Raw genomic sequence first — 27,047 nt, 5'->3', positions numbered from 1 at the left:
CTTCTTTCTGTGTGATATAAAACATTTTAAGAAAACTGAACCTGCGATGGCTGAGCTTTAAAATACAGAACACGAACTACTAGATTTAGTCTTTGTCTCGAGTTCCGGGCAATAAAATCGAAATACGACTTATTTCTGCACTAAGTAAGAAACTTGACCCGAGCTCTCCAATATATTGCAATAGAACTCTCTAGTACCACAGTTTTAATTAAACTGTCAATTAATAGTGGTAACAAAAAATTAAAAATGCGCACAAATAACCGGACTGGAGCAAAAAAGCCTCACTTATTAAAACCTGTCAAAAGTCTAAATCGAAAGCTAATGATTGGCTGGACTTAGGCTAACCAGGCAACTTTTTCTCACGACCTACAGAGACGTCTAAATATTCCACGTAACTAGTAGAAGCAGTTCATCAGTTTCCTCGTAGCGCTACTGTTTATCCTTATAAAGTCGGTTATTTAGAAAGTCAGTGGGTTAAAACGTGAGTGCGCGTGCGCTGTCTCACGCGCATAAAAACACAGAGTAAGGGCCGACGGTCAATGGACTTTGATTCGCAAAAGACGCAAGATTGATCAGATGAAAACTGGTTAAGATAGCTCTGCTATCTCCATCAGAATGAAGCAGCCGAGTTCTAAATCGTTTGTTTCAGCCAAATGGCGTCCACTGCTGGACAAAAGCTACCATAAGGATTTCCATAGTAACCGGTCCTGCGCTGCCCGCATCCAGGTTCTTCCAGCGACCTTGTCCTGACCTTCTTCATAATCATAGTTTAGTCTCATAAAATGGCATCATATGCATCGGTCAATGCTTTGAATACCCATATCATTATGCCCAATTCATAATGCCAGGGCACTATTTTAGCTCTACCCAAGATTCATTAGTTGAGTTTATACATAAATGATGCAGTCAGAATATTTATGTATTTTAATTAACCTTTTTTATGTCGAGTCTAGGATTAAGTTTGCATAGGCCCTTAGTATGCGAGGATAGACCTGCGGTTGCGGTTAGCTCGTCCACAAGTCATTTGATAAAATGATTAAATTGAGTTATGGAACATAAAAGTAACCACAAATTATATTATTAGAATAAAGTTTCATAAAGAGATTATAAAAGAAAATGCTGAGTTGAGAATTTTAAAACATGACAACGTATACTTACTCTGTCTATTAACGTGGTCGACTATTTTACAAGACAGTGTTTTAATTTCAGTAAATGTACAGTCACAGAATGAAAAGGTTCGTCAGTTTTCAAATTGATTCCTTCAACGAATCGCGAGCACATATTACCTTTTGAAACTATGATAGAGAATAATCTCGAGTTAGAGAAAATAATCTTTAACTGTTCGTCAGTAAAGTTCAAAATTATTCAGATCAAAGTTGTTTGATGATTTAACTTGTCAAGAGGATTATTATGATTGATAAACTAAAACCTTCTTGTTGGTTCAACCTGCCATTATCTATTAAATAAAAAAAACTACATTTTGTAACATTGGCATTGCACTGATGGGATAGAAAAATAAACAAGCAAAACCTTATTCGTTAGCAAACGTCATATTTATTTAAATGTTAGCAGCACTGTTTCTTGCACGGTTATGTTGGCAGGTTTGACTCTTACAGTACCTAGTGCAAGCGAAAACCGACACTAAGGTGACGAACCTTTTCATTCCGCGACTGCACAACGTACAACATTATGGCGCTCTGTGTGTTCTAGAACGAATAAAATATAAATCAGTTCACATTGCTAAATTACTCTAGTACTGAATGACCCTATTTTAAAGTGGGAAGAGGGGACCTAATATGACCACAATTTGACGTTGACGTCCCTATTCCCGAGACCCCGCATTCCCGCGGGACAGGTTTTACGGTACACTTGCGCTGCGCAGGAGCACAATATTGCACAACCAGTTTGAACCGCTTCTGCTGATTCATTCAGCCTCGTGTGCACGTGCGAAGATTGTATCTTACAATGGAACTTGCTATTTGAACATTTATGTTGACCAAAATATGTTATGATTAGACCAAAGATACAGCTTCTGCACTTCATGAGTCAAAGAGAACCAATTTCATTTTAATTTCAAGTAACTTTATGCCCTGTAAATTACCTACATACTTATTTATCTGGCGAATATTTTATTTCGATTACACTGAAAATGTAAGTTACTGCATAAGTGACTTGTTTTCTAAGTACGTGATTATCTCTAAATTATATATAGCTCGACCCATTTGCTATACCTGCGTAGTATCATACCATACCTGTAATCATGTAGGTATGTATGTATACCTGGAAAATAATTTCCACGCCTTACTTCCATGATTTACTATAAAACAAAGGTACTCGAATTAATTAAGGTAAGTAAGTCAAGTTTAAACAGATATTTGTATGCAAACGGCGGTGTTTCCATGATGTAATGTGTTCACTACATTTTACTTTCTAGGTGTTAAATTTTCGGTCCGAAACTTATGGTTTAATTAATTTGACAAAAGCGAAAGTTTTGGCCATGTATGTAGTTAACTGTTTTACCATTTTTATCTTGCAATTAACATGGCGTGTTGAATACATTATTACTTTTACTCTAAAGATAACCGAGGTAGCTATAGTTACCCCATTCCTAAAAATGTTTGACGACAGTAAGAAGAGACGGTATGCGTACTGCCTTCTTAAATCATCATCATCATCATCATCATTTCAGCCATAGGACGTTCACTGCTGAACATAGGCCTCCCCCAATGCTTTCCATGTTGATCGATTGGTAGCGGCCTTCTTAAATGGTTGGTTTAAATCCCGCATGTATAAAATGTGATTTAAATTATTTTATAAAACAAGATGTATCCAATTATTACTTACATAAAACGCAATAATGCCAAGTATGTAATTACTAATTAGTGTACCTTATACGAGTAAAATACCTTCAAAACTCAAACCCATATAAACCTAAGCAGTCGCACGAGACAACGGTAACAATTGATTTCTATTCGCGGGTAGGTACTTGAAGGGTTAAGAACCAGATGTATAGCCAATCATTATCGTTACAGTTAAAGATACCAGTTAAGCTGCACCTGTCTTTAAAATTACTGTAGTTAGGTTAATCCTCTCATACTATATCAAACTATACCTCAAACACAGACGCCCCAATTGCTTGCCTTTGCCTGTGAAAGCCTCCAAAAGGTCAGCTTAGGGTCGTGGGATCGCTTTAATCTAGATTCTAGGTCTAGGCCGTACCTTTTTGTTACTGTATTACCCACTTAGTTATATGGAAATGGCTTATAAAGATGTCTGCGTAGACATTTCGCCGGCACATACTAAATGTAGTCAATTTAGGTACTGTCTCAATTGCTTGAATAGCTTACTAACATGCTATCTTATCATCATATTAACTAGTTTTAGGTTTGATTATAATTAATGATTAAAACTCTTATCGTCCGCGGGAAAATCTAAAACGTGTGTGCTTCAAATTTTCTATTTATTATAACTATGCGGAAATTGTTTAGGATAAGTTGATCACACTCTCTTATTTATTTTTATTTTATTTAAAATCTTTATTGCACACGTATAATAAATGTCGGTACAACAGGCGAGCTTAATGTCATGTGGTATTCTCTTCCATCTAACCAAAATTACCTTTACACCAAAAATAAGCTAACTTTATGAATAGTGAGTTAATTCCCATAATTGACCTCACACATTATGTTCATTTAGAATTTAGAGGTATACATGATCACTTGAGTCTTAATCATCTAGCATAATACCGGTTGCAGACCAAGAGCTAAGCTAAGTTAGTGTCGTTTAGCTCGCATAGCTGACGCAGTTTCCCATAGAATTGGCATAGTTTTCAGTCTACACACGACTATGGGAAACTGCGTCAGCTATGCGAGCTAAACGAAACTAACTTAGCTTAGCTCTTGGTCTGCAACCGGCATAAAGGAGAGCGGTAACAGCTTACAGTCCACATGATGAACAAAAATAATTGCTAGGTTCGTGAAATGAGTTGAGATTGAGACCCTATAAACACCTTATTGTCGTATTCAACTCTACCGGATTATGTTAATAGATATATCCAAATACGAAAGCACTAAGTAAATAGTGGCGCTATAAACCGAAAACTACGAGCAGCATGAGGTGTGAAACTTAAAGCTACTAAATAAAAATCTAGGTCAACGCGAATGTGTAGTAAACCCATAAACAAACATACAATAAAGATTGTTATTTGTTTATTACGTAAAAGCAAAGCTATATTTGCAGAACAAACCGCACGCACCGCTAGGCGTGAAGTTTTCACTATCACCATAATTACACCATACATGAAAGTCCACTAATGTAATCTAAGGTATGGGGTAAGAGAATGAAAGAAACATAGAAACGCTTTTATTGCCTACTCACACGCCAACATAATGTTCAGAAGTTATTCGACCAAATGACAAGGCTAAATCGTTCTCATTAGGATCACTATGAAATATACAGTGTGTTTGGGATAGGGCTAGCGATAATTTAAGGCGATGTTGTGATGTCAATTTTGTCGACAAAAATGCCCCCATATGTGGGCCCACATCCTCTTGGAATGGCTTAATTTTTTATGTGACTCTACATAAAAATAGTTTGTATTTCTTATGTGCCTGTCTTACAGATAAATAATAACAAATTGCATTTGTAAGCAAATAATATGTGTCATTAAAAAAAAACAAAAATGAAAAATAATGTCCAAAAAACTTAAAAAAAAAATGAATTTTAGTTTTTGTCAACAAATACAGTTTTGACGGGCACGTTTTTGGGGGCATTTTTGTCGATAAAATTGACATAATAACACACCGCTTTAAATTATCGCTAGCCCTATCCCAAACACACTGTATATTTTATTTAAACCCTTACCATCAATTTGAAACCTACGATTGAAGATTATGACTTAACACTTTTAGGAGTTAGCAATGACGATATTTTCATTCATTTCAGGCTCTACAATAAATGCAATTCATGTAATCTTGTAAAGATAGAAGACTTAGATTATGAAAAAACTATCCAAAAGTATCTAAAAGTGGCTTGCCATGCCTTGTTTAGATATCATATAATTTCTCTTAACGTCTACGTTTTTCTCGTTCCCCGCATGGCGCTCGTTTTGATAATTGCCAGAGATACAGCAAAAGTGAGAATATTATTATGATGCGCACTCAAGAGCGACATTAGATAGGGCCTGATAACGTTTGAAAATGCAGATGCGACCAAATTAAGGGGACCCGCATTTTGGGGAGTTTCCATTCCACAGGGGAAATCGATCCATCCATCAAGAAAAACATGATTGCCAGATAAAAGTATATGGTATGATACCTTGGCTAACATACAACTTTGACCTTCACTGGTTGGGTTTTTATTGGCGGTCAAGCTGTAAATCCTGGCTACACAGGAGTTGCGGTGGTGGGAAAGAGAGGTGGGAATAGTCCCGTAACATACAATACAACTTTATTAATCTAAAGCCAGTGAAAGTATTTTTTTTTATTTTGTTTAATTTATTCTTTTTACGAACCCTTTGATTGATATTTTGTCTTGGAATCATAATTCACATAAAAAACGACAAAGATAAGGGTAAAACCACATCGAAAACGTATAGGTGTTTTTTTTTTCAGACCCAAAATAAGATGACTCTACCTACGATTTCCTCAAAAGTACTCGTATTTCCGCCAATCATGTTGTTTATAGAGCTGCAAATGTAAACGTACACCTAGTCTTGAAATAATTTATATCGTAAAACACTGGTAAAAACGTATGCTCGTCACGAGCGCCGCTCAAAAAAGGTTAACATTTTGCGTTCGCACAGTTTTGCTGTAAAATAAAATATGTAAAACGGGACGTTGTTGCCCCTAACAGTTTTTGTGCTACGTGATACGGCCGCAACGACCGCCCGAATCGTCCAAATTTATGCGAACCATTGCGAACGTATTGTTTTTTCCCACGGAGCACGATGATTGGGGTCCCTTATCAGTTTGGTCCCCCGCCCGAAGAGTAAGATAATCGGTATCTATTGATTTTATTCGGAACCCTTTGTTCAAAATGTCGTCATCGGCGAGACACTTTTACGAAAGTACCTACTTAGGTATGTAATTTAACAGTAGTCTACTCTGTACTCCATATACTACTCCGAAGCTTGTGTCCTAAAAAGGTTTTCTTTATTTTATGTATCTCTATCATAAAGACCTGTTTAAAGTTGAATCAAATAGTGTTTTAATACATAGGTACCCAGTTTACCTAAGTACTTGTAGTACATAAATATACGTCAAAAAGCAACAAACATCAATAAATATAGTCCATTAAACAAACATTTCGCGTTTAGTCTAACAGAATAACACTTTTGTAACAACTCATCAAAGATTATTCGTGTTTACTAACTAGAAATTAATTCCAGGCAGATTTGAAAGCCGCCTGAATTCAATGGCTGTAGTAAATTAATCATTGGAGCTCATTAAGTAAATGTAGTCGTTGTTTTGTCGCAACTTTCGACCGCAACCCTAAAGCCAAAGAGGGAATGAAGGGCACCTTAAAGTTTTTACTCCTACCTCTATTACATTGAGTGCCAGAGGTCCCGCCTTCAATTACCGGGTCAGCCAAGCCGTTACGGTTTATAGCTCACACTTTGTAGGATAGATTCAACGACTGGACATTCCGTTGGACCTTGGTAATGGGGTTTTTATTTGCTTTGTTTATTTGGGAACTATTACTGAAATGTAGGTAACCTTTAAGTTTACAACGCACTTCATGTTCATGCTGTAGGTACTAATACCTGCCTATGTTGTAAAAGAACTTTAACCATAAAAGTTACAAGATGAAAGTGTCTTCAAGATGACCGTATAATAAAACAACCTTGTGACCTTCAGCAGGACAAAAGATATAAACAACAAGGAAAATAAAAGTGCATGACTGTGTTTAATGTTAAAATGAAAGAAGTATGATGGTAAACATAAATCAGCAAATAATAAGCATGCAATAATGTCTCCCGCCACCCGATCGCCTGCTTTCTTCGAGCAATAAATAATGAAAATTCACAAAAAGCGAATAAAAATCCTTTATTATGAAGATGCGCGAAAGTGGGCGTCCCCGGTTTGGGCAGGACAAGATAATGAAACACCCGATGTCTCTGGTATCGGGGTTTTGGGGCCTGTGACTAATTTTATTTTTATTTCAACTGTAAACACACAATGAAACACAACTGTTTTATGGAGCTTATACATCGCGTAAGAATTAAGTTTGTTTATCTTTCAAATATCAAGCAGACAAACAAAAGATACTCGTACTTATTATGAAAATGCAAAATAGAATGCAGCTCCAGACTTGAGTGTACGTGGCATAGCATTAAGGAAATTAATTACGTAGCAAGCCTTAGCTCGAGCAAAGCTAAAAATAACTAGGTATGTATGTACTCGTATAAGTATTAATAAGCCATTCTTAAGTAAAAGATATTAACTTTTGTATACACGTTCTACTGAGGTATCAATGTAGGTAGAGTTTTCATCGTAAATGAAAATGCTTCAGTTATGTCTAAACTTTTCAGCATACTCTCGTTCCTATTCATAACGAAATCGACGCGACTTTGAAGTCGGTTCATAAATACTTCACAATAAATTGTTAAAAGCAATCATGGTTATCTTTATCTGAATTTGGGTTTTTACGTTAATTCTTTTTTGTACCCCAAGGAAAGTAATACTGATTGATCTATTGATATCTCTCGGACCGGCAGATTTCCGTTCGCCATTCACAAGTTGGACTTCATGCTGCGTTTCGTTTTATTTTATTTTTAAACCAATCACTCTGGCTTATGACTCAACAAGGCAAATCAATAAGTTTATCGGGTCCGTTAATAATAAATAATTCGCGTTTAGACATCAACTCGTTAAAATTACAAATACTCAGACGTCTAGACGTTGCTACTTAAATCTGCGCAGTCATTTAAAGCGAAAAATAACGCAAATCATCTCAGTAAATGCGTTTAATAGGTAACATGGGCTACACACTTCCCCACTTACAAACCAGACGCGCTAACCAGTAAGAATAAGGTTAACCGCTTGCGAACAGGACTTGGTTAAAACATGGCTGATTACATGAAATGAGAGGATAATGTAGTCATGTTAGGCATTGGGTAAATCTAATTGAAGGCTGTGTAACAGATGATCGATTAACGGGATCTGATCGCATTTCTATAGGATGGAATTCAATTGCGAGCTTATTGCATATTAATGTATGACCAAGTTAAGCTTCTTAGTATGATTGAAACAAGGTGAAAATTATAGTAATCAGTGCCACCCACAGAACATAGTCTATGTTCTGTGGTGCCACCGATGTCTATTGCCGATTTAGGCTATCGTCGACTTTACATTCTGATTGAGCGAAAGCTCATTTAATCGTAATGATTTCTAAAATCATCTTTCATTCGATATCCTGAAGACTTACTTCGGACTTCGAGGTGACCTAAAAGACGTAGTTTGACGACTAGTAGAAGTAGCATCAAATGCTGACCTTTGAACCAAGCTGGAGAACTCACCCCAGAGGGAAAAGCCTTAAAATCTTATAATTAAGGTATTTACTGCAAATTTTTAGTAGAAAAAGCAAGTTTCACTAAAAATAAACCAAACACTAAGGTGAATTTTCGTAGAGCCCCGTCCAGTTTAGTTCATTTAAAAGTAACACCTCGCCGCGATAAAGTTCGCCGGTTGAAGTGCAAGCACTTAGCGCCTCGTAAACTGATTAGCTTTTACTAAACCAACTTAACAAATTCACTAGCTTTAAGGTAAAACCCCCAAGTTCGGCAAGCGCTTACAATTTCGTTTTACGTTACTGGAATGAAATTAAACACTAGTCAAGAAACCTACCGGTATTGTTGTTTACGTTTATAAGTATTTATAATAGTACTGAATACTAATGATCAATTTATTGATATTAAATATTTTACCATTATTTAACCAATTACAGACCAATCAAGCAAAATAAAATCGTGAGCAAAAATTGTGAACCAGACTATCGTTATCTTTTCGATTCCCACGCGAATTAAAGTATTTCAGCAACTTTTAATTGTTATTTTAATAAAGAACTACAAGACGAGCTTTATTTTTTTTTTGAAAAACGATCGGTCTTGTGGTCTAAAAGAAAACTGCATAAAAGGCATTCATTTTTCATTTCAAATTAGGCAAAGTATTTAACTATTAATGATTTTGAACCAATTATTATTATTGTGTACTTATTTCGTAAACAAACCGTAAACAATTTGTGCGCGGCCATACTTAATATTATGCGACTTTAAATTCGAATGCTTCAAAAAATGTCGTCAGCTCAATCAAACGAGAACTGGGTCAAAATCAACTTGTAACTTGATTACACCGGGACATTATCAAGATAAATAAAAGCTTATGTAAAATGTTTCACTTACCGGGCGTAAAGAATCCTCTGCTTCTCTCATTATTGGTCGAATTCCTCACCACATTCTGTTGCAACAAATTATTTTGTTTCAAATCTATGTCGTCCACTTTTCTCTTGAACTTTTTCACTTGATTTTTGGCACAATCACATGTCCTCACTAGGAGATAAATAACCGCAAGCACAATTAAATATTTCAAACAATTCTTAGGCATTTTAATCGTCTCATACTTGCTATGGAAAAAATCTTTGGTTGTGACATTACTGGTTGTTTTTTTTAAATTTATTATAAGTTTTCGCGCGCGAATTTGCGGTCGGCCATGTTGGTCAAGGCGACGCATGCGCGCAGCCGCGATCCGCGAACGAGTGATAATGCAGTTGCGGCGAACCGACCCAACCAGTGCACACGGAATTTATTCAGATACTTAGGTAGGTATATGCTGTAACTTATTGGGATGGGATCCTTAATTACACTGCACCGACCGTAAAAACTGCATCATTATTATTTTAATGCGGGTAGGTGTGACACTTAAATTCAAGGTTATTTTATGGATTGACAATTTATTTGACATCATACAAAATTAATTTCTATCTGCAAATTAATATCGTATCTACCTACTATACGATTTTTTTTTACCTATTTGAAATCAAGACCAAGACCTAGCATATTATGTCATTGTAATTCCTATCATTGCGAGCGTTTTCGAACTAACGTATTATTTAATACATAGTATGTTTTTATATTATTTTCATTATTTTATACAATAAGTCTATGAAAATATTCCCCTTACTTACGTGTGTAATTAACGTTTCAAAAATAAATGCCTTGCATAAAAAAATTAAGTCTCCTACATCCTCCTAAGCGGCCTACCTATTTGTCTAAAACGTAAGTTATTTACAGCAATATCTGCTAGAGCGGCTAGGTTGTTGGCTAGGCGTTCGACATTTGGCACTACCACAGATCTCGCTATCATTTATTTGGCGCCACAAAAAGTTGATGTTTTGTAACTACGATACGCTCGCTTTCTCTGCCTGGTCGCGTGTAGGGTGAGATTTCTAGAGCACCCATTACACTGATCATCGTGGAATTAGACTGGCATTATGGTGGGTCACGCTGTATAATGATGTGCTGTTCTGTATGCAGGCTTCTACAGAAAGTTGCGTGCGTGTCATACAGATTACATACGACAGAACAGCAAGCTGAGAGATTGTAAAAAGGTGCTACTTTTCTGTCGTGGACCGTGGCATACCTTATTTAGTCTTGAAGATGGTAGAGCAATTGAGAATGTTACTAGGTATGCAAAATCACTTGAAACCTATGTTACAGTTAGGCTTTTACATTTACAAATACATTAGTTTTTATTTCATTCAAAAATACCCAGTAGTTATGATTTTATAGGCATTCAAAGTTCGCTTAAATATTGAGTCCCGCCGACGGTCACGTGACCCCGCGTGACGTACATTCACAGTGTCCGCTCACTAGAAAACGGATATAAACATACTTAAATACATTTTTTTTTTGTAAATACAAACTTATTATACATATTAACACCCAGACCCATCACAGAAATTAAAATTGAACCAAACCCAAACTTGATGCGATTGTGTCGTTTTATTGCGAATTACCTTCCAGCTCCATCATTAGACCCTGATAACTATATAGAATTAAAGTACTCATCAATACAAAACGAACGAGCCCAAACTCGATGGATTTAAGTCGTTTTATTATAGAGTTCCTATGGCCACCTTCCAGCTCCATCATCAGATCAGCTCCATGTCATCATAATATTGCATGGTCATCCAAATCACATGTGTTTGCGAAATTTCAGCTTAATTGGTTGCCTGGAAGTGGGTCTTAATTCAGCTTGCAAGATTCCACCCATACAAATATGAGCCAGTCACTGTAATATGACGTCACGCGCATAAAATGGTGGGCCGGCCGCCGCCCGCACTTTTAAAATTCAATATCTTGGAAACTAATTGACGTATCGAAATAATTCTTTCACGTGTATTTTTTATTTTTAACAGAGAATACAGAAAGCTAAAAAACAAAATTAGTGAACATTCTTTAGGGCTGATTTTTCAATCGTCGCATAACTTTTAACTGAAGAATAAGTTTGTCATTTTGACATATTTTCCATACTGAAAATGTGCCAAACTTATTCTTCAGTAAAAAGTTATCTGACGATTGAAAAATCAGCCCTTAGACTAGAAGTCCATTTAGAAGAGGCATAGCATGGTAGTTCGTGACTTCGTGTATAACACTAGATCTAGCTGTTTGCGAGTTCAAATTCCAAGACAGACAATAAAACACTTGTATTTATTTCGTATATTGATTTATTGCTTTTTTCTATATTGTAAACAATTCGTTGAAACATTATTGATAAATATCTCTCTAGGAGAACATTAGATACCTACTTGGCCGTATAGAAATATACATACAATACTTAGAAGTAAAACGAATCTACATAAAATAATACCAATACAGAAATAATAATTCAAACTTTAACATATAAATATTCTCCAAAAACAAGAAATTACATTACACTTATTGTAAAAGTGCTAATAATTTAAATACTGATTATTGTCGTTTTCAAAATACATTTTTTTCTCTCAGCGATTACGCGCTACATAGTTATGTATATAATTTATAAATGTACAAGTAAATAAACATCGTTAGCAACCAACTAATATAACTTAATGTATTTAGTATCAGATCAAATTATTGTATTCTTACGCCTAGCCCTGGCTTAGTAATGTACGTAGCAAAATTGAACTCGATTTTGTGCAGTTTTGTACACAAATAATAATGGTAACTACTTCATTCCACTCTGTACACTGTAACAAACATGTATGATGTATGCATAGTAACTTCATTAATATGTGTGCAAAGGACCACAATACTTCACATAAGTTTATAAATAATAAACAATAAATATCATTTCACTTCACTACATCTATTCTCGTCAATATTTATTTAGAAAAAATAATAAAAATGCAATAAATAAATGATTTCATTTTCGATTAAATAAAGTCTCATGAAATACCAATCTCAAATATTATTCTTTGCACAATAAAAGCTGTAAATCTAACTTGATATTGGAAAAATAAAACATAACATAGCTGAGTAACCAACGATTTAAATCATCTCGCCAAAAAGCAGGAATAATAAAAACTGTGAAAAGCGTTATTAATTTATAACGTAATATAAACTCATTAAAATCTCTGTACAAAAACTTAAACGCTAAATGTGCTGAAAATAAACGTAAATGCGCTCATTCACTTGGAACATTTACATGTAATGTAACAGTTCACAGTTATATTCTGAACTACGTGTCCTTTTGGGCACACAGTTCTTTTGAACACTTTCAATGTTGCAATACTCGTAAATGCTTCAGGTGTATGAGCGGCTTCAAATCGTTAACATAAAGCCTCATCACACGATAATATCAATGAGATCGCGATATCGTATTTTAGGAGCTTTGCTTTCGAATTTGACATTTTGTTTTTATTGTAAAGGCACCGACCCGACGCGATGGAGTGTTGCCTGCGGCCATTTGCAATGTTTGAAAGGAAGACGACTACCTTTCTGAATCTTTGACACCACTATTAGGCAATTCTATCAAGCTTATAATTATATGAATGTAGATGTGTTGTTTTGAAACACTTAATATTCTTATTCGTACGACATATTACGTGCACGTGCACGTTAACTCCTACGGATCCGGAGATACACTCGGCCGTTTTCCTCGAAAAAAATATTAATCGTAATCTCACACTCCCGACCGCGACTTTGCTAATACTTTCCGAGTTACTTACACTGCGAAGTATAAACAAAAAGAACATCAAACATAATGATTCAAAATTAACAATTAATTTTTGTATGAACCGACTCCCCGACTAACTATGACCTGTTCTCCACTTCTCTATTAACACTGTCCGGGAAAGTGTTAAGTCAAAGGCAAATCTTATTAGGAAGCCAAATTATAAAGCATTCAATATAACGTGTACAACGTGTAACTTAGACGGAAGATTAAGCCCTATCGTAAATACAGTGCATACAAAATTTCAAAAAATTCTAACCTATTGTTTCACATTCGTTTAATTTTTCAAATAGTAATAACTAGGCTGAATCCGTAGTTAACTGCTTAAGTAAAAAAGTGTTTTAGACTTTAAGGTTTTAAATGATTCTTAATAAATATACCAAAATAATTCCGTATCTGCATTTCGTTTCTAGTACAACCACATTTGGCACTACAAGTATTGGACAGCATGATTGTAGGCATATTTAAAAATATTTTTAAATCGTATATTTTAAGACGGCTCAGTTATAAGAATGAATGTTGCCACTTAAAAGTATATAATAATAACATATTTCAGTTATCAACATAGACGCAAAGAGGATCTGACATCCGTCTTTTTAATATAAAATGTACAAGTAGACAAATCACAAAACTTAATAATTAACAAATGTTAACAATAAGTCTTTACAACAATAACACCGGAATACTTCACATTTACAACGTTTTATTATAGTATTGGAGGAGTTTGTAAGCAATGGTTTATTATTTTGATTCGATCACAAATAAACTTGAATTCTCTCAGAAAGTTACACCTACATTACATAAATATAATATTTAAAATACGACAGTCTAAGAACACTGTACCTAAGTATAATGCTTGGTATTCACTGAGGATTGGATTCTCCATGACAGTGTGTCTCAATGTCAGGCAATGTCAGAGAAGTTATTTCGTTGTTCGACTTTAAAATTCATGCAATTCGTCCTCCAGTGAATAAAAAGGTTACAAAGTTAGTTTTAGCATATAATGTAAACATTTGCTGTATTAGTAAAGTTGTTAAAAGATGATCAATTTTTGTTTTTTCGTTCAGATTTAGGGATCAATGTAGCCCCGAAGTATTCATACATACTAAAACCAACATTGCTTCAAGTGTATACAGTACATTTTCCTACAAAAAGAACAGTCCATAACAAAGTTGCTACTTATCACTCGTAGAGTGTCTACACTTTTGTAAATTTAGTATTAAAGAGTATATAATTATAATATAAGAAAATTTTATGGTTTATCACCAACACGTCTAATGGTAAAACCATCTACGAAGACTCTCTTCTATTCTATCTCTCTCTAACACCAAGCAAAAATATTAATGTTGGTCTCTATGTGATTACAAACAAAATTTTAATACGAAAATCATCTTTTATTAATACAATTATTGTTGCAAATCACAAAATAGTTATGAGACATGTCATTAGAAATGTAATACTGAATCAATTTTTGTAAAATTATTTCTCAAATAAATGTCTTTACAATGAAAAACTTCCGTAGAAAATTTTACCATCTATAATACCATCATGCGATTGTAAATCACTATAAAACTTGATATATTTCACTACGCTATACATACTATGTATAAACATCTACAAACACAACAAGGAAGGGGTTCTAGTGCCGTTGCTAGTGATCCCTAATCACCTATGGGTATGTGAATCTACAAAGTGTATATTTTAATATAATTATTAGTGTTTCTATATGTATTTAGGCCAACGAATCATTGCGTAATATCTACTGTAATACTTCAGTCCATAATAATCCGTTTACACAATATTCACAATGAGTCATGTTCAAGTCTTTCTCAGTGGAAACTCAGCCTAAAACAACGTTTCCGTATATTTAGGCAGAAATTTTTATTCATTCTATACAACCCAATCAAGCAAACCTCTGCACACCTCCCCGCGTTCGCTCCGTCTGTACCAGAGTCGATGTGACGTCACGACTACCAGGTGCGCAGTGAGATGTAAAGCATTTAGCATTCTAAAAATCACACATTTCTCATCCAATAGTCATCCAAATTACATATTGTTTATTGTTCAATACACCGTAATGGTATATAACTGCCTTTCAACAGTAGGTATTCCGCAATAACTTCCTATAGGCCCATTAATATAATAAATACTATATTTTAGATATGAAGTGCCTACATTATGACCGACTATGCAACATGCTATGCAGATTTTATAAAGATATATTCATATAACCTGAAAGTGATTTTTTCTTAGATGAAATAGTCCATAGCACAATAAATAGGAAGAAAAGAAAACAATTATTAAAGAAAGAAAGATAGCATCAAGCTATATGAAACAAAAAGTATGGACTATTTCATGCGAGCATTCCTGTAACGAGGCAACGCCATTCGTGTCTTATTGCACCATGTACAGTAAAAAAGTCGTAAATATAAACAGTATAATGACAACGTCTCAAATCCCACGCATACAGCATGATGCAGCAAAAGCTTTGAGCTCGTGACTCGATAGCACCAAGACCTTGGCTTCTATACATTTTAGACCACTTCTGAACACTTACGTTGTTTTAGAATGAGGAGAAACGAATTCGTACCGCAAAGAAACACCAAACGTTTCCTCGTTAAATAATATAACCACAATGTAACGCTTTATGAGGCAATCTCAAGATGTACGTTTGTGATCCGAATCCGAAGCTTTCGAATGTAAAAAGAAACGAAAAGCACCAAAAAAATTGACGTAAACAAAAGAGTATAATTGAGAATTTTCAATAAGATTTCCACAGACCTTTGATGGCTTTCAGTTTGGGAGATTTCTTGGTCGCCTCGAGCTCCTGCTTGAAGCTGGTGATGAACTTGTCGCGAAGACTCAGCCGCGGCGGCGAAGGTTTCAGGAGGAACTTCTTCAGGTCGTTCGTGAAGCTCTTCGCCGTGTAGTTCGGCTCGTCCTTCGTCTCGTCGGTGCTCGACTCGAGGAACGAGACGGATTTGATCGACTGGATCGAGTTCTTGCGATCGCGCGGCGAGCGCGGGGCCGATTTCGACCGAGTCGTGGTGGTCGATCGGCTTGACGGTTGACTGTAGCTGCGCGAAACGAGCGAGTACTGATCCTCGTCGACCGAATCGAGGGTATCCGTCGAGCGGTTGCAGGTGCGACAACAGAGCTGACAGTGTTCTTTATCGCTGTGGTAGCGGCCGCCGCAGTAGACATACGTCTCCTTCATACGAACGCTCTTCTTATCTTTAGTTTTCGACTTCTCCTTCTTAACCTGCGGATCGGTGGTCTTCCGGGACCTCTTGCGCTTGCACTTCGGGCAGTTGTTGCGGGCGATGCGGCGCAGCTCTTTTAGGAACTCGTAGTCGATCTCGAAGTAGTTGTGGGCGTCCGGTTCGGAGTAGTAGCGGCGGTCGGACGGCGGGCGGACGCGCGGGCGGACGCGGGGGCGGCGGCGGCAGCGGGCGCAGCGGGCGCGCGGCGCGGGGGGCAGGGGTCAGGCCTGCACGGACGGCACCCACAGCGTCTTGTTCTGCTCCTCCTCCACGGCTTCCTTGATCTGCGTGCACATGTATGCTATGTTCACGCCCGCGGGGATTTCGGCTGCGAACAAGTGCGAAGTTGGTACACAAAACGTTTTTGTGGTGTGGGTGCAGACTTGACTCCCTATTATGTTATGCCATCGACAAGAAGCGTTATTGAATAGGCTACATATTACAAAAGTATAGGCTACATAGAATAAATAAATTACAGCCTCTTCTAAGCACTGGGCGAAGGCCTAGTTGTATGCTTTACAAGAGGTTTATGATGAACAGCAGAGAAGTAAAAGGATATTAGTCATAAAATGTCGTGCCCTAAGTGCCCGAACAACTGCACTCAAGAGGATTTGATGAATACTGCTGACAACGCCACTCTTGTAGCAGAGTTTTGGGCTGACACTGTGTAGGTTTGTTGTCTACACGATAAGAAGAAGACATAAAATTAATATAAAATAATAATCTCCAATCAAGATAACATACTTTGTCACCAATAATCACAAGCTCATCTTGCTCAAACACCAGCTTTATGCCGATTGCAGACCAAGATCTTAGCTAAGTTAGTTTAGCTTAGCTCCCTGTTGCAATTTCCCATAGTCTGCATAGTTGGGAGTGTGCACAGAACAAAAGGCAAGAGCTATTAAAAATACATTTTTTACTTTACAAAACAATGTATCACTTTATTCGTCTAACTAAAGCCTAGTCCATGAGCACGTAGAATTTTGTCCAATGACCCCAAGCTACGTGCTCACGAACCCGGCTTTAGCAACATTCATTACCAATTCAACACTGACCTGAGATATAATTCCTATATTCGTTCTCGACTTTCAGTCCGTGCTCGTACATTTCCTTGGCAGCCTTGGCGGACACCTTGTCAGCCGGGTAGCGCGTGTCCTTGACCTCCTTGATCTGCTTGAAGGACTTGAACTTGATGAACAGCACGATGGGGTAGATCTGCTGTTTATGCAGCTTTTCGATAGTGCTGACACTGATGTCTAGGAGGCAGTGGATGCCCTGGGGGTTAAAAGGTAGTGTTAGTGCTTTCTGAGGCAACATGGTTTGGAATTGTTTTGAAACAAAAGCATCGATAAATATTTTTTCTGGAATGCTACACATCACTATATTTATGCTTGTGCGATTGGAAACATTTCGGCTTCGTCGTATTCGGCGTCATCAGCTTCTACAAAATCTATGGCAGTCTCGATTTAACAGTTTTCAAAAGTATATCAATGAGAGCTATGCCTATCGTTTTAGCGCTCACCAATTGGCGCCACCGTAGAGTAAGGTCACTGTCACTTGCTAGTGGCGAAAAGAATGGCACAAACTGGTGAGCGCTGAAGCGATAGGAAGATTATCGCATTTGCACAACTGTTAAGTATAAGAACTTGGTGTGCAGTGCAAGTGTATTTGTGTTCCCCAATCAAACAAGCACATGATGTAGTGCTTTGCGTGCCCAATAAACTGCACGCAGGCAAATGTAATGCAAGCTATTGACAACGCCACTTTTGTAGCACTGACTGACACTGTGTAGGTTTGTTGTCGACACGACAAGAAGAAGAAGTGTAAAAATGATAACTATCATTGACTGGTGGTGTCAAATACCCTATTCTATTAGCTCACCTTCTCGGCTAGGTCGCTGATGATCTGCGCCGAGACGGTGTCGCGCGGCGCGTAGCAATCCCAGCTTGCCCACCACGCACTCCCACAGCGGGCCCAGCGTCACCACGGGCCGGTGTCACCTGTCACTGTCACCTGTCATCACGCCTACCTTCTCGGCCAGGTCTTCGGTCCTGCGTGGTACCCTGATCTTGTCAGCTCGGAGGCGAACTTCGCGCGGCTGCGAGGATTCGCGCACGCGTGGCACAGAAGGCAGAACAGCCAGACGCCTAGCGGCCAGGCACCGGATGGTGCCAACGTTTCAGTAGAGTCCATGCCCCAGAAGGGGGAGAGTGGCAAAGGGACAAATGGACGAAGAATAAAGAACTTGTAGAGAGTCAAGCATTGCGCGCGGTGGAGTGCAATCTGCCCTAGGCAGCCGCAATTCCGCGCGCATCTCTCAAGATTCAGCCACAATAACCGCGAGGTTGGTATGGCCATGGGTGGTGGTGGGATTTGTCCCCTGTCACCTGTCACCTGTCATCACCTACCTTCTCGGCCAGGTCGCGGATGGCCTGCGCGGAGACGGGGTCGCGCGGCGCGTGGCGCGGGCGCGCGGGCGGCGCGAACACGTGCGGCCAGTCCGACGCCAGCTTGCCCACCACGCACTCCCACAGCGGGCCCAGGATCACCACGGGTCGGTGGTTGCCGTCTGAAAGAACAGTTGCCATATAAGGATTGCTCGAGCGGTAAAATCGAATATGTGTAAAGCTCGCACACTCACTGCTGCCGCCCGTCGCAGTCACGACAGCAATATAATTACGCGCGAGCGATAAGGATAGGTAGCTTGGGGTCATTGGACAAAGTTCTACGTGCTCAGTGACCAGACTATAGATGAATGTTCGGAGAAAAGCCGAATATATTATAGATCCTTCTTGGCAGTTACTATACATAGCGGGCCGACATTACCGGGTGGTTTTTCGTTCTACATTATACTGCAGAATGGTATGCTGTATCGACCCGAAATACTGCCGAGCCGATAATGCCGACCTGCTTATGCATGTAGCAACCAATGTATGTTATATTATAAGCAAACATAGTAACTTCGAGTGGAGATCATATCTCGATAAATCTCGACGTGCTACTTGACGAGATTGAAGTTCGACAGTAGACTGTAGCTGGATTATGATAGAGTGTAACGCTCTTCGGTAAGAAAAAGATAATGAGTTTTATCGAGAATATGAGGACCATAGGCGATGAGCTCACCACCATTCACTTTGCATCTTATCTTAATACGCTGGGTGAGCCGTGGGCACTCAATTTTTTCTTCTCCCTGTGTTAAAACACTACTCACAGTGCAGCCGCTCCACCCGCTGGTAGGACAGCAGCGGCGGCTCGTCTAAAGATATGAAGACCATACGCGCTGGGCTCACCACCTACGCTTGGCGAACCGGGAGCACTTGCTCAAGGCTAAACTATCACAGCACTACTCACAGTGCAGCCGCTCCACCCGCTGGTAGGACAGCAGCGGCGGCTCGTCGGCCAGCGCGCCGGAGTCGCTCCAGCAGCCCAGCTCGGTGTTGGAGAAGGACGCTTGTGTACCGGGAGCACTTGCTGACTAAACTATCACAGCACTACTCACAGTGCAGCCGCTCCACCCGCTGGTAGGACAGCAGCGGCGGCTCGTCGGCCAGCGCGCCGGAGTCGCTCCAGCAGCCCAGCTCGGTGTTGGAGAAGGACGCTTGTGTACCGGGAGCACTTGCTGACTAAACTATCACAGCACTACTCACAGTGCAGCCGCTCCACCCGCTGGTAGGACAGCAGCGGCGGCTCGTCGGCCAGCGCGCCGGAGTCGCTCCAGCAGCCCAGCTCGGTGTTGGAGAAGGACGCTTGTGTACCGGGAGCACTTGCTGACTAAACTATCACAGCACTACTCACAGTGCAGCCGCTCCACCCGCTGGTAGGACAGCAGCGGCGGCTCGTCGGCCAGCGCGCCGGAGTCGCTCCAGCAGCCCAGCTCGGTGTTGGAGAAGGACGCTTGTGTACCGGGAGCACTTGCTGACTAAACTATCACAGCACTACTCACAGTGCAGCCGCTCCACCCGCTGGTAGGACAGCAGCGGCGGCTCGTCGGCCAGCGCGCCGGAGTCGCTCCAGCAGCCCAGCTCGGTGTTGGAGAAGGACGCTTGTGTACCGGGAGCACTTGCTGACTAAACTATCACAGCACTACTCACAGTGCAGCCGCTCCACCCGCTGGTAGGACAGCAGCGGCGGCTCGTCGGCCAGCGCGCCGGAGTCGCTCCAGCAGCCCAGCTCGGTGTTGGAGAAGGACGCTTGTGTACCGGGAGCACTTGCTGACTAAACTATCACAGCACTACTCACAGTGCAGCCGCTCCACCCGCTGGTAGGACAGCAGCGGCGGCTCGTCCGCCAGGGCTCCGGAGTCGCTCCAGCAGCCCAGCTCGGTGTTGGAGAATGAAGCCAGCTCCTTGCTGTCCCGGTGCTTCTTGCGGCGGAAGAACGATCGCCGCGCGGTCGTGGCGGCGCGGCGTTGCGCCTCGCTTTCTAGGCTGCCCATTGATCTTCGGAGGATTTCTTCAACTCTGCGAAAAATTTAACCTTATCTAAAATACTGATGCAAGGTCAATGGCCGAAACCCACTTAATTTTAAGCTGCATTTATCAAACAAGGCTGTTTCTTTAATAAAGATAAATAAATAAACTACGTCTTGAAGTCACAGCGCGAAACGGCGGAGTGGCTAATGTTCTAACTTCCACGATAGTTTCCTCTATCACTGTATTTCTCAAACCAGGTGTCTGTAGAGTCACCAATAAAATATAGAATAGATGATAGCCTATGCCCTAGCACAGTTTGCTCTTGTATATCTCAGGCGTTTACAATCTGACCAATAATTTAAAAATTTGAGAAGATTGAATAGTTACAGGCCTACAGGGTTAGGATGCACGCTACGCTATGACATAATCTTATCTGACCTATCTTCGGGCCCGCAAAGAAATAAATATACTGTTGAACTCATGATGATGATGAATCTGGAAATCATTGATGGCAGGCCAGTGTTCATTAGTGGACGTCCTGTCTGAAATGATAATGACGGTGTACTCACTTGAACTTGCTAGGGATGGTGCCCCACTGACGCTTGACGCCCTTACAGTCCAACTGCCAAGCGCGCCACAGCCCAGGCGCGCCGTTGAACAGAGTGTTGTCCACGAATAGCACCTAGAGACAACAGGTTACGATCACGAATTGATAGAGAATAAAGTCACTAAAGACCACATTCTGAAAGAACACTGGAACTAGGGGCGGTTTCGCTGTTGGAAACGCACGCTAGGCCCGGTCTCTACCAAAGAAAAGCGGAAAGGAGCAGAAACGGGACTAGCGAAGAGGAGGGACGAGAGAGGAGATGTGAGCTATGCGTTGCTGTCAGCTGTTCTTCTATTGCTGTCTACGAATCGTATGACGCTTTCGGAAGTGCGAGGCGCGGGGAGAAAGCAGCGGGGAACGAGACACGCCACTGCTGTCAAATTCTATGGAAAAATAAGTCCACCCAATACATCTTTCTTCTCCGCTCCTCACCGCATGGATAGAAACCGGGCCTAGGCGCGTATAGCAGTACCTTTGTCACACGAGCAACAGACTCATGCTAGCGTTGATGCACTTAGAAATTCGTATGTCGACAATGACTCGTCACTACCGGTTCGAGCGAACACGCGACCCTGGTTTTTTATAGCGCGTAATGTAGAGCGTGTGTAATAAAATAACATACGCTAATCTGAAAACGCTCTTGAATCAAACTTTAGCGTAGATTCTGAAAATTATAAAAGGAATTAATGCAATCTTAAAGTGGAAAGTTAGTTACCTCGTCCTTGCGGAACCACAGCGGGTACTCGTCGATGGAGTCCATGCCGATGGCGGTGATCTTGGCGCAGCGGTCGAAGCCGGCGCGGATGTAGAAGGCGTCGCCCGGCTTGTCCTTGATCTCGTGGTACTGCTGAAGGTCGTGCCGCACCAGGACGCTCACCTGGGGAAAGGGAGGGTACTAGTTATAGCTAGACAATCTTATGTAGACAATTTTTATTTACGTATACCAACATGACATACAAAAAATTACATAACAACCTAATTAAAGAATCTTAGTGTAGAGAAAGATAACTGGACAGAGTACGACTAATACTTTAAATGCGACAGAAACTTAGTCTATCTTGAAAACGAAAGTATGCAAAGTGATAAAAGAGGCAAAGGAAAAAACGTAAGGTACCTCTCATCCCAAATATAAGAGAGCAAAGGACAATGACCAAAAGTGGTCCAAATGTCCACCACTAATGAGACCTATATTGGCTTATAGTCCATTAAATAGAGATTAACTTTCAGTATGGGACGAAAAAAAAATAAGTTGTCAGTAAAAAGTTATGACTGTATGAAAAATTGTAGTAGTTTACGCGCTAATCTCGGGAACTACTGGTCCGATTTGAAAAAATCTTTTTGTAATGGATAGCCCATTTATCAAGGATGGTTTTAGGTTACATAACTTCACCCTACAACCAAGGGATGGAGCAGCGACCACCCGCCAATTATTCCAATATTGTCGTCTTTCTTCTGAGTTCATTTTTTTTCTTTTAACGAGAATGTAACACGGCACACTAAGCGACATGACATAACATGCATAGATTAGTCCAAAATGTGCGATAGATAGAATGATATCAAGAACATTTTTCGGATGAAAAGGTTAAAAACATGGCTTTTCCTTCAGTCATAACTTTTTACTGACAGCATATTTTTGATTGCGGTTTGGTTATACTGAATCAGTATTTAGTAGACTATTTTACTACATAGGTCTCGTTAGTGGTGGACATTTGGACCATACATTTTTGGTCATTGTCCTTACGAGTGAAAATAAAATAGCTTAATTTTTTTTTCCAAAAGCATTTAAAAAGGGTGAAATAAGGATGAAAATAAGATAATGAGGGTTTTCGCGTATGAAAGATCCGCTAGATGGCGGGACGTGGATGTGGGGTCTGACTGCTGCGTGATTGGTGGATTTTGACATATCTGTCAATGTCATGTCAAAAATAACCAATCATGCAGCATTTGGACCTCGCGTCTACGTATTGCCATCTGGCGGATTTCTCATACGCGAAAACACTCATTCGATGCTAAAAGAGTTTGTACCCACCTTATCCGCAGGTTTGGCTAGCTCCAAAGCCGCCTGCTCGGCCGTCGCTCTCCTCAAGTCCACGTTATTGTACTCCAAGATCTGGTCTCCTGTTCTCAATCCCGCGATATACGCGGGCGAATCCATCTGGACACTGTGCACGAAGATCCCCACAGCGTTGCCGCCGACCAGACTGATCCCCAAGTCGGCACAATTCCGCATCTCTATCAAAAGAAACCTAGGCAACTCCTTGTTGACCGAAGACTGTCTCAGAGTGGCCACGTCGGTCGGAGGCGGCTCCATCCTCAAACTCTGCTGAGGACCGGGAGAATTCCTCGGCGTCGGGGACCCTGACAACGAAACCTCCTCGTCGTGAGAACTCTCGCCCGAGGACGAACTGCCCGGCACCTCGACTTCGTCTTTGTATTTCTCCGGGCTGTATTGCACTAGCATAGTGATCGAATTACCGATCTGTCTCAACACGCGGGCGGCGAGCGTGTACGTCGCCGACCGCATATTTATTCCACAAACTTCTAGTAACTGGTCTCCGACTTGCAGACCGACTTGGCTGGCTAACGAATTGTCATTGACGGTCGACACGAAAACTCCCCCGCTACTCGGAGGGCAGTATATCTGTATTCCTAGCGGCTGCTGACTTTTGTCTATGTGCACTCGTCGCAGCTCCCCCGGCAAAGGCTTGTCCCACCCCAACCCACAATATTCTGGCATCGAGTTTCTCGTACCCTTGTGCGTCAACTGCTTAGCACCTCTCCCCGGACTCAAAACCTCGACATGAAATGTCGGCATCGGCGAATTCCTTTCTGAACTTCGCTCTATCGATCCCGTACTCAGTTTTCCCGCTGAGTTTTTCGATGTGACGCTCGGATTGGACGGAATACGAAATCGCTGGTTTTCCTTCTTCCTAGGAAACGTCCCGCCTTCGTAGGTGTGGTGATAGTCCCCCGCTCGATTCGCTCGGGGCACCGGTTGCAAATCGGACATATTGTGGGTGTGGGATGTGAACGAATGCATGTCGTAGCTGTTCCCGATACTTTCTCCCGATTGACTCTGGGGGATATTCGTCGGACTCGCTAAATGCGGATACCTAGACGGATGAGGATTCGAATTGACGAATGGCCCTCGATAATACTGAGATTGAAGACGCGACTGAGTCGGCAGCGTCCCTGTCATGGGGTAATTCGCATTACTATTCAAGCTGTCCGGCCCGAAACTATCACTATCTGAGGGGTACTTGTTTACCGTTTTCGGCGACGAGGACTTTTTTCTTGAGTAGTACTGGTCTAAGAGATCTTTGCCTGGGTGGTTTTTGATAGAATGATCTAAAGAGCTTGGCGATTTTCTCGTCACGAAGTCTAGAGAGCTGGGTCCTTTGTTGACCATGAAGTCTAAAGAGTGGGGGCTTTTATTTCTGTTTCTCGTCACTGGCTGGTAGTCCAGCGAATCGTCCGAGGGGTTCAGAACTAGACTGAGGCGGTTGGGGGTGATGTCGTGCTCGGAGTAATCGCTGATGGACATCTTGTCTTTTTCAAGCGTTCGAATCTTCTCGAAGTTCATGGTGTTGGGCGACGCGAACGGGTTGTGTATTGCGAGGGGGGCGGGTTTGGGAAAATGTTCGATAACATTGGGTGAAGATTCTATGGATTTGTATACGGAGTGTCTCGCGGGAGCGGTGGCTTGCGTGAGCGGCGCGTGCCCGAGCGGTATGGGATTCGAGTTCCTGTTTATATTCGACCGCTGCGGCTCGGGCGGCAGCTTCGTTGGCGGACTGAGTAGTATAGACAGAGGCGGTCTCTCTTTCCTCGACCTAGGCTGGACTATGGTTCCAGTGGAGTTTTCTTCTAGAATGAAGTTGGCCCGCGCTTTAGGCCAGGTGCCTCCGTTTTTGGCATCGTGCTGCGCTTCTTTGTTTTTTCTCCGCGATCTTTTTAGAACGCTACTGGTTTCTTTGACTGAAAACAAACAAACACATCAAAATGTAACAACACACTTATCTTTACATTAAAATGATTTTACTTTACCTACATCAATATAACTTAAGAATCAGAATAACTATACACGAACGAACTCACGAGCGTCCAATAGACATCTCAAGAAGGTGTATTATCAATTGATAACGTATGCTATACGCGTATGTTAGTAAATAAGTGCGACTCACTTGTCTTGCCGTGGTGATAGCTGTCGATAACTGAATCCAGCTCCGCGATAGCATCGGATTCTGGCACCTGGAATAACGGTATCAATCAATATCATCGAGTAAACAGAACTACATAAAAATATATTGACGCTCCATTTTCTTAGATTCTACTTTGGAATAGTAAATTCGCTTGAACCATTTTTAATAGCGTAAAAGCCTGTGTGCAATTTTAAGTCAAATAATTATTCATAAAATAAAAGGCGGAAAAAAATTGGCGCTCCAATATCAGTAAGATAAACAGACATGTAACTTTATCAGTTGTGTTAAGATCGAAAATAAAACAATTTTACCTACGGCATTGCGATTTATGGACATAGCGATATTTTTCATAATTTCTATTTGAAAAAAATACCTATCGATACGTTACGTTATTCTGATGAATATAATATGTCGTTAGATTTTCTCTAAAACCAATAGATTGGTTGGAAAAAAATATTTTCCATTTTCAGTCTTAGATTAATCTAGCTTCAAGTCAAAACATTTCTTTGTTTATAAAAACAAAGTGTTGATTTGATTATTTTAAAGCTGAGTAAAGAATGCCGTAGTCTATGGAAATGGGTGATAAAGTAAAAGCATAAATACCTTGTTCTGTTTATCCTTGGATTTGCTGCGGCCCGTGACCGCCTCGATCTTGCCGCGAATCATGTCCCATGTACCTGCGCGTTATCATCAACATCAACACTATCTCAAATCGAGTGGTGTTTACACAGAAAGCCACTTGACACGAGTACATCTAGCCTGTGATGAATCACTATCTCTACAAACAAACGCCAGTATAACATATAACAAAAAAAAATAAGCAGTCGTCAACAAAAATCTAAGAGACATTATTCATAGACAGAATTTTCGAATGTGTCTACTCACGGACATTGCCCGCGGGAGGCGTGACCGGAGGGAGCGGCGAGCGTTCGGCGAACGAACGAGCTATGATCCGGTCCTTCGAGCCGGATCAATATGTTACTTCGATAGTGAGTGTAGTGGAAGTTCATAAATAGAAAGAGTGGACCGCATAAAATTAATTGTCTATTCTGTATAAATTTACAATAATATCGAGACCGTTTAGTGCAAGGTCGTTGAAGAGAGTGCGTCAGGATCGTCTTCTTGGTTGTTCGCTCGCGAACCGAACATAGCTCGTTCGTTCGCCGAACGCTCGCCGCTCCCTCCGGTCACGCCGCCCGCGGGCAATGTCCGTGAGTAGACAAATGAATTTGCAAATTTCAGAGTCCAGGCTGAATTTGATAGAAATAGTGATCATCCTAAAATAATATTGAACCATATTCTATCCCACAACATTACTTTATGGTCTGCTAAATTGTCACAAACAGTAATCG

The 27,047-nt window shown here is 40.5% G+C and overlaps 2 protein-coding genes across 2 annotated transcripts in view; both read right to left on the bottom strand.

Annotated features, from left to right (window-relative positions):
- The window catches only part of LOC114361068 (uncharacterized), a 40,784-nt gene extending 31,000 nt beyond the window's left edge, over positions 1 to 9,784 (bottom strand). Inside the window, exon 1 of the mRNA XM_028315987.1 lies at positions 9,401 to 9,784. Coding sequence (XP_028171788.1) covers positions 9,401 to 9,728 — 328 coding nt within the window. The 5' untranslated portion in view covers positions 9,729 to 9,784. The remainder of the gene's footprint in view (positions 1 to 9,400) is intronic.
- Positions 9,785 to 11,715: 1,931 nt separating this feature from the next.
- The window catches only part of Dlg5 (MAGUK family member discs large 5), a 36,509-nt gene continuing 21,177 nt past the window's right edge, over positions 11,716 to 27,047 (bottom strand). Inside the window, 9 exon segments of the mRNA XM_028315965.1 lie at positions 11,716 to 16,802; positions 17,530 to 17,749; positions 18,883 to 19,043; positions 20,714 to 20,934; positions 21,456 to 21,568; positions 22,209 to 22,370; positions 23,523 to 25,471; positions 25,678 to 25,744; positions 26,299 to 26,372. Coding sequence (XP_028171766.1) covers positions 15,973 to 16,802; positions 17,530 to 17,749; positions 18,883 to 19,043; positions 20,714 to 20,934; positions 21,456 to 21,568; positions 22,209 to 22,370; positions 23,523 to 25,471; positions 25,678 to 25,744; positions 26,299 to 26,372 — 3,797 coding nt within the window. The 3' untranslated portion in view covers positions 11,716 to 15,972.

This window comes from Ostrinia furnacalis, unplaced genomic scaffold (genome assembly GCF_004193835.3).
Source record: "Ostrinia furnacalis isolate ACB-3 unplaced genomic scaffold, ASM419383v2 OfSCF5400, whole genome shotgun sequence".
In the NCBI taxonomy this organism is placed as follows: Eukaryota; Metazoa; Arthropoda; class Insecta; order Lepidoptera; family Crambidae; genus Ostrinia; species Ostrinia furnacalis.
The sequence above is the reverse complement of the archived record's forward strand: the minus strand, read 5'-3'. Positions and strand labels throughout refer to the sequence as shown.